This window comes from Ictalurus furcatus, chromosome 21 (genome assembly GCF_023375685.1).
Source record: "Ictalurus furcatus strain D&B chromosome 21, Billie_1.0, whole genome shotgun sequence".
Taxonomy (NCBI): Eukaryota; Metazoa; Chordata; class Actinopteri; order Siluriformes; family Ictaluridae; genus Ictalurus; species Ictalurus furcatus.
The window spans coordinates 183,117-196,677 of NC_071275.1; the positions used below are offsets into that span (position 1 = coordinate 183,117).

The following is a 13,561-nucleotide window of genomic DNA, read 5'->3' on the forward strand; positions in this document are numbered from 1 at the left end:
AATGCAGTCGGTAATGTTTCTGTAGTAAGGTCATACATGTTTGAGTTGAGATCATGATTTTGGGGTGGGAATGAATGTAGACGCACACACAAACAAGCATTGTTGTTGTTTTTTTCAACACACAAATACTGGTTCAGAAGAAATACTGTGTGAGACACTGCATGACTGAGGCTACAGTCCCCTCTGAAACAATTGGATCAGCAAGGCCAATTCTATTGTTTTTGCTATACACTGAAGGCATTTGGGTTTAAGATCAAAAGATGAATATGAGACGATATATTAGAATTTCAGCTTTCATTTCCTGAAGATTACATCTAGGTGTGTTCGACACCTTAGAACATTGGACCTTTGGTGGCAAACCACCCAATTTTTATATGGAACAGATCGTCTTAAAGTAAATTAAATAACACTTAATATTTGGTTGCATGGCACTCCAAGAACTCTAAGAACATGGCACCTTTTTTTTAAACAAATTTTTCACGTGATCAATAATATTGGAACATGTGACTGACAGGTGTTTCTTGTTGCCCAGGTATGCTCTGTTAAATCGGTTGTTAAATCAATTAATAGCTCTGTGTACTCTTGATTTGAGCCCTGGGTTTCACCTGAGAAGACACTGTTTTTAAAAAGGATAAACCCACATGCAGATCAGAAATCTGTATACGGGAGAAAAGCAAGCCATTTTAATGCTGAGGAAGAGGGAAAATCAGTCAGAGCCATTGCACAAGCACTGGGCATACCCATTACAACAATTTGGAATGTCCTTAACAAGAAAGAAACTGCCGGTGTACTAACAATCAGACATCTAACAGGTTGGCCAAGAAAAACAGTAGCAGTTGATGAGAGGAAAACTGCAAGGGCTGTGAAGCAAAAAAACCCCAACAATCAGTGACAGCAAAAACCTACAGGGTAGGGTGAAGTTATCACAATAAGACTTTGAGAGCAGAAATATAGAGGCCACATGAGGCAAACCACTTATCAGCAGTAAGAATCAGAAGCTGAAGAATCTTCAGAACACTGGAAAAGCATCACACAAAAAAAGTGGTTCTCCCAACAGATGATCAGCCTCTCACACTCTCAATCACAGATGCTTGCTCTACTCTGAGCAAGGTGAGTGCACGGAAGGCAGCCGGCCCGGATGGAATACCTGGGCGAGTGCTTGGAGCCTGTGTGGTGCAGCTGGCTGTGGTCTTTACGGACATTTTCAATCTGTCCCTGGCTCAGGCAATGTCTCACTGCCACACTGGATCCACATCAGTTTGCCTATCACCACAATAGGTCAACAGAGGATGCCATCTGTACGCCACTCCACTCTGCATTGACCCATCTAAACAGTCAAAACTCATACATCAGAAAGCTGTTCGTTGACTTCAGTTCAGCATTTAACACTGTAATCCCCTCCAAGTTGATCTCCAAGCTCAGCCAGCTTGGTATCAGCACTTCAGTCTGCAACTGGACTCTGGACTTTGTAACGAACAGGCCCCAGTCCGTTAAGTTAGACAACCTCTCCTCCTCCATCATCACCCTGAACTGGTACGGCAACCGCTCCGCTTCCAATCGCAAACCACTCCAGCGGGTAGTTAAAACTGCCCAATGAATAACCGGCGCCCAGCTACCCACCACTGATAATATGCAAGCGTTGCCTGGGATGGGCAAAAAACATCATTAAGGATGCCTCCCACCCTAACAATGGACTTTTCACCCTCCTCCCTTCCGGCAGGCACTACAGGAGTCTACATTCAGGAGTCTACAAGTAGGCTCAGGAAGAGCTTCTTCCCCGAGGCTGTGACCCTGCTAAACTCAAACCCTCCACTCTAAAATTCCTCACCTTGCACTATACTGCAGTGTTCAGTACTTTATTGGACAGTTATGTGTTGGATATTTACTTGCACTATTCATATTTGCATTACCTGTACATTCACACTATTTAACAATGTTCTGTATATATAACATGTTACTTGCACTATTCATAGTTGCACTATATGAACAACTTCACTGTTTAACTATGTTCTGTACATATATCATCCAACTGTACATACATTGATATTCATACTGTACATACCTCTCATCTGCAATAACTAGTGTCATTATTTTAATATATTCACTGATACTGTATTTTTGTAACTCCACTATACATATTACTTGTATTGCACTTACGCTGCAATACTTACTCCTGCACTTTCTGTGTATATATATGTATATATAGCTAGCTATATTCTTGCACTTCTGGTTAGATGCTAACTGCATTTCATTAGCTCTGTACTTGTACTCTGCTTAATGACAATAAAGTTTAATCTAATCTAACAAAAGAAGAATGCAACAATTTGGTGAGGTCAATGGGTCAGTTATTGCAAGCAAAGAATATGTAACCAAATATTCAGTGTTATTTATTTTAATACTATCTGTTCCAATACTTTGCCTAACCTAAACATTGGGTTTCTGCCACAAAAGGTGCCATGTTCTAAGTTGTTTAACATATCTATATGTAAATATCAAGATATGAAAGCTGAAATTCTGATCTATCATCTTACATTCATCTTTTGATCCCAAACAGAAATATCTTCAGTTTATAGCAAAAACAAAAGAACTGGCCTTGACGTTCAAATACTTTCAGAGAGGACTGTATAAGAACAACCCCTATTTAACGACAACTAGGTGCTACAGAAGAGTGATACCCACAGTTTTTTTTAATGGGGATAGGACAAATCTGTTCTAGAAAGCTTTTAAAATCGAACATGTACAGGATGAGTGATTTTTTTTTAAAAAAATTGCTTGTTCCCTAGAAATGATGAACTGTAGACATTTATTTGTTTATAATATATTTGTTACCACAACACCTAGAGACTCTAAAAACATTGGGGGAACGTAAATTGCACCTTCTGTTGTACCAGCTATAAATTATGTTACAACCAACCCCATTCTCCCCTTAAAAAGATCTCTATTTATAAACAGTCTATATCACAATTTGCCGCATATCATTAGCTGCGTTTACATGGACAACAATAATCCACTCTTAAACCGATTAAGACCATACTTTGATTAAGAAACTACCATGTAAACAGCAATTTTACTTACCTTAATCTAATTAAGGTCATACTCGAATTAAGCTCTAATTGAATTAAGACAGGTGGAGTACTCCTGTTTTAGTCGCATTATGGACGTGTATTACAGACATGTAAACACCTTAATCACATTATGAACGTCGTGTGAGTTTTCACCGCATTTCATCGCATACTTGCCTACTATAGGCCTGTAGTGGGGAAAAATACATGTATCTCGGCTACTATATAGACGATAAAAACGCGGTTTGGGACGCAGCCCACGGCTTCAAGCAGTTGTCTATTAGCACTTACAGCATGACAAATAATTAACTGCACTTAAAGCGTTCGTAAAAAATAAAATAAATAAAAACACCCAAAACTGTATACGCTACCATAACGAAGACCAACTGTATGTCGATATATGAAATTCTGGAGGGACGTCGGACGGCGTGGCGCGGTGACGTAATGACGCGTGCTGTTAATCTAATCATGTTCTATAACATGTCAAACCGGAACATGACAGGAGTATTCTAAAAGCGACTCATGTAAACACCATAATCACATTATTATCTTACTCAGAGTAAGGCCAATAATTAGATTACTGCTGTCCATGTAACCGTAGTCACTGACACACCGCCGTATCGGTAATATTTTAAGCACGCTCGGGTGTAATCGAAGCTAATATTGTTTTCCTTCACGTTCCATATATGTGCCATTCCCACCGGGGCCTGTGAAGAAACACCGCCTTACCCTGCCAAGCAGATAGAACCATGTAGAGCAGCGGTACCAGCGCAGCTGACAGCGGCATCTCAACTCCACTTATTCACTCCGGTCAGGTAAAATGTAGAAGGGAGTTACATTTGCTTCGGCTGAAACAATTATTTAAATATTAGTGGCCCAGCATTCGGAATAAGCTGCGTATCCAAGCACTTCCTCTGTGCTCCAGTTTATGTGGAGCTCTGTGCCAGTTCAACACATCCTCAATTAAAGGCGCACGAGCATTTACCAACAACATGCAGTGATACGCGTGCGTCATTCGTACCTTGGTGCAGTACATTTAAAAAGGAAACGTGTGTTAATAATAACGAGTTTGAACAATAACGGCGCCCCAGCCAGCGCTTTCTAGGATCAGGATTAGGTTTCATGGGTTATTTATAAACCACCACTTCCTACAGGGTCAGCTTCAGGGAGATGCAAGGTTAGGCTACGTCCTCGAACTGTTCCCTACGCCCCTCTAACTCTCGCCTCTTATTTACTAATTACTTTTCATTCTGAACCCAAGTGACAACTTATTCAGGGTCCCCTTGCTAATACAATTCATTATCTTGGATCAGGGAAAACAAGACAATAAAATAATCAGTAATCAGTCTGTAAATCAAATTTCAATAATTGGATGTAAAAACTGAATTGACAATATTGACCATATTAAGATGTTGGTCTGATTAACATTCTATAATGATTTTTTTACTGCAATAACAATAACAGGGTTTTGAACATTTTCAATATAGCAGATTTTCATATTTCATAACCAATATTTTCTCAAATTCAGTATGAAAAGATAAGTAATAACCGAATAAAACCTAGTAAAGAGTAATACTGGTTGAATTAGCCTACAGTCATGTGGAAAAATAAGTACACCCCATGGAAATTGTTGCCTTTTTTGACATATTTGGACAAGCCAACGTCCAAATATAATCTTTGAGACAGTGCCTATTAATAAAGTTGATATACTAGAAAAAAAAAACACAAGGAAAATTAGCTTTTTCAATCATTTGTTCAACAGTAATATCAATAGATGTGTTGCAAGGTACAAGATGTTTGAAGGTTTTCTTGCATGTACTGCCTGTTTCAAATCCCCCCACAACATTTTAATGAGATTCAAATCCAGGCTTTGACTTGGCCATTCCATAACCCTTGGTGCCATTCCTTGGTGGATTTGCTAGTGTGCTTAGGATCATTATTCTGTTGAAAGGTCAAACTTCGGTTCAACTTCAACTTTTGGACACATGGCCTCACATTATCTTCTTGCATTGTTTGATATGATGCAGAATTCATAATTGAATCAATGAATGCAAGCTGTTCAGTCCCTGAGGCAGCAAAGCAACCCCAAACCATAACATTTCCACCACCGTGCTTCTCCTGAAAGGTGTCTTTTGTCTGCGCCAAACGTCTGTTGTTACTGTGGCCAAACAACTCTATCTTTGATTCGTCTGTCCTGAGCACATGGTCTGGCAAAGTTAGTTACATTCATATAGTGCTTTTCTAGAGACTCACTATTTACATAGTATGGGGGGAATCTCCTCAACCACCACTAGTGTGTAGCATCCACCTGGATGATGAGACGGCAGCTGTAATGTGCCAGAACTCCCACCACACACCAGCTATTAGTGGAGAGGAGAGAATGATGTAGCCAATTCAGAGATGGGGATTATTAGGGGGCTGTGATAGAGAAAGGCTAATGGGGGAATTTCGCCACGACACTGGGGTATACCCATACTCTTTTACAATAAGTGTCCTGGGATTTTTTAACCATAGAGAGTCAAGACCGCATTTAACTAAAGTTTGCTTACACTTGCCACCATGAAACACTGTCCATACCTGATGTCATATAACCATAGGACACTGGACATATGCTCCTACTGGAACATCCAAACAGTAAGGCATTACAGTAATCTAGTCTAGAGGTTACGAATGCATGAACTAGTATTTCTGCATCATGTAGTGACAATATATTTCTTATCTTAGCAATATTTCTGAGATGAAAGAAGGCTATCCTAGTAATATTATCTACATGAGCATCAAATGATAGACTGGACTCAATAATCACACCAAGGTCTTTTACTGCTGTACATGACGAAACAGAAAGTCCATCCAGAGTTACTATGAGGTCAGAAAGATTACTTCTAGCTACACGTGGTCCTAGTACAGTACTTCTGTCTTATCAGAATTAAGTAAAAGGAAGTTAAGTGTCTAATGTCCTTTACACATTCCTCAACTTTATTAAGCTGCTGTCTTATTAATACAGCTGTGTATCATCAGCATAACAGTGGAAGCTAATTCCATGTTCACGAATAATTTGACCTAAAGGTAGCATATATAATGTAAAAAACAGTGGGTCTAAAACAGAACCTTGTGGAACACCAAATTTAACCTTGGTATGTGTGGAGAAGTCTCCATTTACATCTATGAACTGATAACGATCAGTCAAATAAGACCTGTGCCAGGAGAGGACTGTTCCTTTAATGCCAACAACATTTTCTAATCTATCAATTAGATTATATGTATTATATATATTGTATGATCTATAGTATCAAAAGCTGCACTAAGGTCAAGTAACACAAGCAACGAGACACCACCCTGATCAGAGGCCAGTAGTAGGTCATTTACTACTTTAACTAATGCTGTCTCTGTGCTATGATGAGGTCTAAATCCTGACTGATACATTTCATGAATGTTATTCCTATGTAGGTACGAGCATAGCTGCTGTGTACAACCTTTTCTAATATCTTGGAGATAAAGGGGGAGATTTGATATTGGCTTATAGCTGGACAATTGAGAAGGGTCAAGGTCAGGTTTTTTAATCAGGTCTTTAATAACTGATAGTTTAAGTGATTTAGGTACATCGCCAGTGCTAAGGGAAGATCTGATTATATTTAGAAGGGGTTTGATTTATTTCTGGAATAATCTGTTTAAAGAAACATGTAGGTACAGGATCTAGTATATAAGTTGATGATTTTGCTGAAGCGATTAATGAAGCTAGTTCGGTCTCTCTAAGGGGAGTAAAACATTCTAATCGTTGATCTGATATTGCTATATTATTGTCTGTAGGGTTAGTTATAAGACTTGTTTTAAATTAATAGTCTGAATTTTGTCTAATATTTTAAATTTTGCCAATGGAAAAAATTTATGAAATCATTACTGCTATATAATGATTGTATGCGAGTTTCTGTGGTGATTATAATCCTAGTTAATTTTGCTACAGTATTGAACAAGAATGTTGGATTATTTTTGTTATCTTTAATTACGGTGGAGAGAGAGACTGATCTAGCAGCACTAAGAGATTTTCTGTAGTTCAGGAAGCTCTCCTTCCATGCTGAAATACTACCAATTTGGTTTGACGCCATTTACGTTCTAATTGTTGAGTGGTCTGTTTTAAGGTGCATGTGTGATCATTATACCAGGGTGCTAGCTTTTTCTCTATAATTATTCTTTTGTAAGTGGAGCTACCTTATTTAGCATGTAGCAGAACATTGACTGTAAGCATTCAGTCGCCTGATCAAGTTGTTTGGGTTCAGAAGGTGATCCAATCATAGTTGATATCTCTGGGAGGTTATTGATAAAACTCTGTGCAGTAGCTGACGTGAATGTACGTTTGATGTGGTAGCGTGGCAAGGTGCATATATTATGATCAATACGCAATTTAAAGGAGATGAGATAATGATCCGAGATAGCTTCAGACTGCGGAATTGTGACTATATTTTCTATATTTATTCTGTATGTTAGTATCAGGTCAAGAGTGTGACCACCACTATGAGTGGGTCCAATTAAATTCTGATTGACCCCTACTGAATCTAGAATTGACACAACCGCTGTTCTCAGAGGGTCTTCCGGGTTATCAAAATGAATATTAAAGTCACCAACAATTAAAGCTTTATCTAGAGAAACAATCAGGTTTGAGATCAAATCTGTAAATTCAGCAAGGAATTCAGTATATGGCCCTGCGTGTCTGTAAATAATAATTAGCGGAATCGACTCAGTAGACTTATTTTTTGTGGTTACATATGTTATACTAGTATAAAGAACAAGAGTGCGACACCTCCTCTGCCAGTCAGACGAGGCTGATGTATATAACTGTATCCGAGAGGACTCACTTCATTTTATGCTATGTACTCGTTTGGTTTAATTAATATTTTTATATTTGACATTATATTAAACTCCTCATTACTCATCAGTAATGGTTTCTTTAGCAATAAGTGCTTTAGATGTAAGAGATCTAATATTTATCTAATATTTAACAGTCCTAACTTCAAGGTGCCGGCTGTGTATTCAGTATGTTCTAATTTTATGTTAATTAGGTTACTAAAACAAACTTTCTGAAAATTTTAACATTTCTGTTTAGTTCGGGGAGCAGACAGAGTCTCGATATTGTGGAACCTAGGTGAGGACTCAGTGCAGCTAACAACTGGTCGGTTTAGCCTGCATGTCTGCTCCCTGGCTTTGGCTCTGGATTGTCACTGATTATCTAGGCCTGTTCTGAGACTATGTGCTATGTTGCAAGAAATGAGAACAGCACCTTCCGAAGTGGGGTGGATAACGTCCCACCCTAACAGGCCAGCCTTGTCCTCAAAACTGCTCCAATTATCTATAAAGCCCACATTGATTTTGGAGCACCACCTTGACATCCAGCAGTTCAGCGACCATAACCTACTGTAAGCTACATCGCCTCGCCGCATTGGGATGGGACCAGAGCATACTACTGCATCGGACATTGCCTTCGCTAAGTTACACACCTTTACAATGTTAGACTTGGTAACATCTGACTGATGAAGGAGTATATCATTAGCTCCTACATGAATAACTACGTTTGAAAACCTGTGATTACCTGCTATGTCCAGCTCCCTGGCTCCCGGTATACACCTCTTGGCTTTATCAAACAATGACCTCTAGTGTGTTCTGGAGCAGTTTGTAGCTGAGAGTGAAGCGGCTGGGATGACAGTTAGCACAATGGTTCTTAGCTGGAAAAGGGTGGGTTGTTCCTTTCAGGTCGGAAATGAAATATTGCCTCAACCAGAGGAGTTTAAGTATCTTGGGGTCTTGTTCATGAGTGAGGGTAGAGTGGAACAGGAGATGGATCGGTGCAGCAACATCAGTTATGTGGACTGATTTCCTGTTTGTCTGGTGAAGAGAGAGCTGAGTAAAAAGGCAAAGCTATCAATTTACCAGTCAATTGACCTACATCCCAACCCTCACCTATATTCATAAGCTGTGGGTACTGACTGAAAGAACGAGGTTGTGGATACAAGCAGCAGAAATGAGCATCCTTTGCAGGGTGGCTGGGCTCAGCCTTAGAGATAGGATGAGTAGCTCGGACATTCCGACAAGACCCTGGGGCAGACCAAGGACTACATCGAGAGATTATATTTCTCATCTAGCCTCAGAGCACCTAGGTATCCCCATGGCGGGGCTGGCTAGGAAGAGGGAGGTCTGGGCATTTCTGCTCAGACTGCTCCGCCTGCAAGTTGGACTTGGATAAACAGAAGAGGATGGAGGGATGGATGATAATGATAATAATAATGATAATAAGTTGATGGTAAGAATAGAATGTTTGCTCTTAGGTGGATGTAAGATCATTTCAGCTCAAAGAGATATATTGTTTGTGAGAACAATGCACTTGAACCTAACCAAGCCCCTTGAGGGTAACCACACAAACATTAGCATACAACCTCAGAATTTAGCCCTGAATATGCCTTTCAAGATTTGTGCATATCCATCTAACATATAATGTTATCGCTGTTTGAACAAATTAAGTCCTGGCTTGGAATGTCTGATTGGTCGGCGGGGGCCATATCGTTAACAAACATCCAGAGATTTTGAATAAGTATTAAGGGGCAGACTCTATTGAGTAATTTGACACCACAGTATGGAAGACCTGGCAAAAATCCTAGGAATAGTTTGCAAATAACTGGTTCACATATTAATCAAATTAATTAACCAGTTATTAATTTGCCTATAAGTTAAAAATAAACAAAAAAAAACTTAGCAGACCTCTTCAGGACTTTGTCCTGAAGGGCCCTGTCTAGTGTCATTCAAGTACATACAGCGGGGAGATAAGTATTGGACGCGTCAACATTTCTTTTTTTTCAGTAAATATATTTCCAATAAGGTTATTCATATGAAATTTTCACCAGACATCGGTATTAACTCAAGAAATCCACAAATATAAAGAATTCACAACATTAACATCCATAACTGAAGTTATGTGTAATAAAGTGGAATGACACGGGGAAAAAAAGTATTTAACACGCTAAGGAAAAGCAGTTTTCCAAGGCAATGTAAAGCAAGGAATCAGCTGAAATCCGTAAGTAATTATACCCCTATCTGTGTAAATTAATATCGGCTCGGTTAGTAAATTGATGGTCTATAAAAAGGCTTTTCATTACCAAGGTGTCACACAAAAAACATCTCATGATTGGCAAAAGTAAAGAGCTCTCCCAAGACCTTCACAACCTTATTGTGAGACATATTGATGGAATCGGATACAAACGTATATCAAATCTTCTGAATCTTCCAGTAAGCACCATTGGAGTCATTATCCACAAGTGGAAGCAACATCACTCCATCATCAACCGGCCACGCACAGGAGCTCCTCGCAAGATTTCTGACCAGGAAGTCAGAAGGAGTCAGAAGAATAGTCAGAAGAGTAGCCCAAGAGCCAAGGACCACTCGGAAAGACCTCCAGAAACACTTGGAGGCAGCAGGTGCCATAGTCACAGAGAAAACAATAGGCAATGCACTCCACTGCTCACGCTCACCCCGCAAGACTACATTACTAAAGAAAAGGCATGTCGAAGCTCGTTTAAAGTTTGCTACAATTCATTTGGACAAGCCTATGAAATACTGGGAGAGTGTAGTCTGGTCAGACGAGAGCAAAATTTAACTTTTTGGCTGTCATACTACACACCATGTTTGGAGAAGAAATGGCACTGCACATCTCCCTAAAAACACTATACCAACAGTGAAGTGTGGAGGTGAAGCATCATGGTGTGGGGCTGTTTTTCATCACATGGTACTGGCAGACTTCATATAATTGAAGGAACAATGAATGGAGCCCTTTACCAGGAGATTCTTGAGAAGAATCTGCTGCCATCCACCAGGATGATGAAGATGAGACATGGGTGGAGCTTCCAGCAGAACAACGGTCCAAAGCATACAGCAAAGGAAACTCTCAAGTGGTTTCAGAGAAAGAAAAAAAATCAAGGCGTTAGAATGGCCCAGTCAATCACCTGACTCGAATCCAATTGAACAAGATTTAAAGACAATATATTTAGAAGAACGGACCAAAATCACACCTGAATACTGCGACCATTAATTTCTTCATACAGGAAGAGTCTTGAAGCGGTCATTACAAACAAAGACGTCTCCACTAAGTATTAAATAAATTTCAGTTAGAGTGTTCAATACTTTTTTACTGTCATTCTGCTTTATTACACATAACTTCATTTATAGACTTTAACGTTGTGAATTCTTTATATGTGCGGATTTCTGGAGTTAATACTGATGTCTGGTGAAAATTTCATGTGAATAACCTCTTTAGAAATATATTTACTGAAGAAAATGTTGACACGTTCAATACTTATCTCCTCCACTGTACAAAGAAAAATCACATGTTCCAAAAATTTTTATTTGCATAAGCGAATGAATCAGGGATAAATAATATTCCCTGTCCACCTTAATTTACATGAAATATGGTTCTTTATAACTCCCTCATTGGCCAATTTGACTGACAAGGCAAAAAGTTTTTCTGGGTTAATAGAGGGATCAATTATTTGATTTTCGTGAGGATTGCTCATTTGTAACCCTGTCAAATGCCTGCTGAACACTGGCCGACGACAGCCATGCTTTTAAGAGCCCAGGTTGTCATAAATAAAACTAATTAATAAAAGTGTGTTGGAAGCAGGAAAAATGGGTATGCATAAAAATCTGAACGACTTTGTCAAGGGCCAAATTGTGATGGCTAGACAACTGGGTCAGAGCATCTCCAAAACAGCAGGTTTGTGGGGTGTTCCTGGTATGCATTGCTTAGTACCTACAAAAAGTGGTCCAAGGAAGGACAACCAAAGAACCAGCACCAGGGAGCTTGCACTGATTTAAAGCTCCAGTACATCGTTGAAAGATTTAAATGAAGATGAGTTGACAAAAAAAGTGTATATTTCACAGAAAAATATATTTGTAGAGTAGTATGTTTCATATCCAGTTAATGTTAATATATAAAAGTTTATTTTATTTATTACAAGTTTGATGTCCGTGATGAAGTAGAAATGCTTTTGTTTGTGGTGAGTGAATGCGAGACTAACAGGGTTTTTCTTTAGATTTCAGTCAATGTTATGAATTAATAACATTCAATAAGAATAATCTTACTTTGATCTTCAGAATTTAGTTCATGTGTTAATGTTAATTAGAGTAATGTGTTTTCTGTTTATGAGACCAGTTACTGTCAAACAACTTGTTGAAATGGAGAGAATAAAGTTTTTATTTGCATTTCATTCAGAATTGTGGAATGAATTATTATTAATTTAAAAGACGGCTTAAAAGGCAGAACTATCGGCAGTGATATCGGCCGATATCACTCTGAATAATCAGTTATCGGTATTGGCTGAGAAATTTAGTATCGGTGCATCTGTCTCTCTATGTATAGATATACACACACACATAGATATGTATATATACAGTGCATCCGGAAAGTATTCACAGCGCTTCACTTTTTCCACATTTTGTTATGTTACAGCCTTATTCCAAAATGGATTAAATTAATTATTTTCCTCAAAATTCTACAAACAATACCCCATAATGACAACGTGAAACCTTACCTGTGGTAAATTCAGTTGATTGGACATGATTTGGAAAGGCACACACCTGTCTATATAAAGTCCCACAGTTAACAATGCATGTCAGAGCACAAACCAAGCCATGAAGTCCAAGGAATTGTCTGTAGACCCCCGAGACAGGATTGTATTGAGGCACAGATCTGGGGAAGGGTACAGAAACATTTATGCAGCATTGAAGGTCCCAATGAGCACAGTGGCCTCCATCATCCCTAAATGGAAGAAGTTTGGAACCAGCAGGACTCTTCCTAGAGCTGGCCGCCCGGCCAAACTGAGCGATCGGGGGAGGAGGGCCTTAGTCAGGGAGGTGACTAAAAACCCGATGGTCACTCTGACAGAGCTCCAGCGTGTCTCTGTGGAGAGAGGAGAACCTTCCAGAAGAACAACCATCTGCAGTACTCCACCAATCAGGCCTGTATGGTAGAGTGGATAGACGGAAGCCACTCAGTAAAAGGCACATGGCAGCCCGCCTGGAGTTTGCCAAAAGGCACTTGAAGGACTCTCAGGCCATGATGAAACAAAGATTGAACCCTTTGGCCTGAATGGCAAGCGTCATGTCTGGAGGAAACCAGGCACCAGTCATCACCTGGCAAATACCATCCCTACAGTGAAGCATGGTGGTGGAAGCATCATGCTGTGGGGATGTTTTTCAGCGGCAGGAACTGGGAGACTAGTCAGGATCAAGGGAAAGATGAATGCAGCAATGTACAGAGACATCCTTGATGAAAACCTGCTCCAGAGCGCTCTGGACCTCAGACTGGGGCGAAGGTTCATCTTCCAACAGGACAACGACCCTAAGCATGTGTGCCATCTTTGTGTGCCAAGATAACAAAGGAGTGGCTACAGGACAACTCTGTGAATGTCCTTGAGTGGCCCAGCCAGAGCCCAGACTTGAACTCGATTGAACATCTCTGGAGA

The 13,561-nt window shown here is 39.6% G+C and overlaps 1 protein-coding gene across 3 annotated transcripts in view; it reads right to left on the reverse strand.

Moving 5' to 3' along the window:
• Positions 1-4,689, reverse strand: part of shisa4 (shisa family member 4) — a 30,406-nt gene extending 25,717 nt beyond the window's left edge. For 2 of the 3 annotated variants that reach the window (XM_053653202.1, XM_053653200.1), the window contains exon 1: positions 3,792-4,689. In XM_053653202.1, coding sequence (XP_053509177.1) covers positions 3,792-3,849 — 58 coding nt within the window. In that variant the 5' untranslated portion in view covers positions 3,850-4,689. The remainder of the gene's footprint in view (positions 1-3,791) is intronic. The other variant, XM_053653201.1, reaches the window with a different exon arrangement.
• Between the last annotated feature and the right edge of the window lie 8,872 nt (positions 4,690-13,561).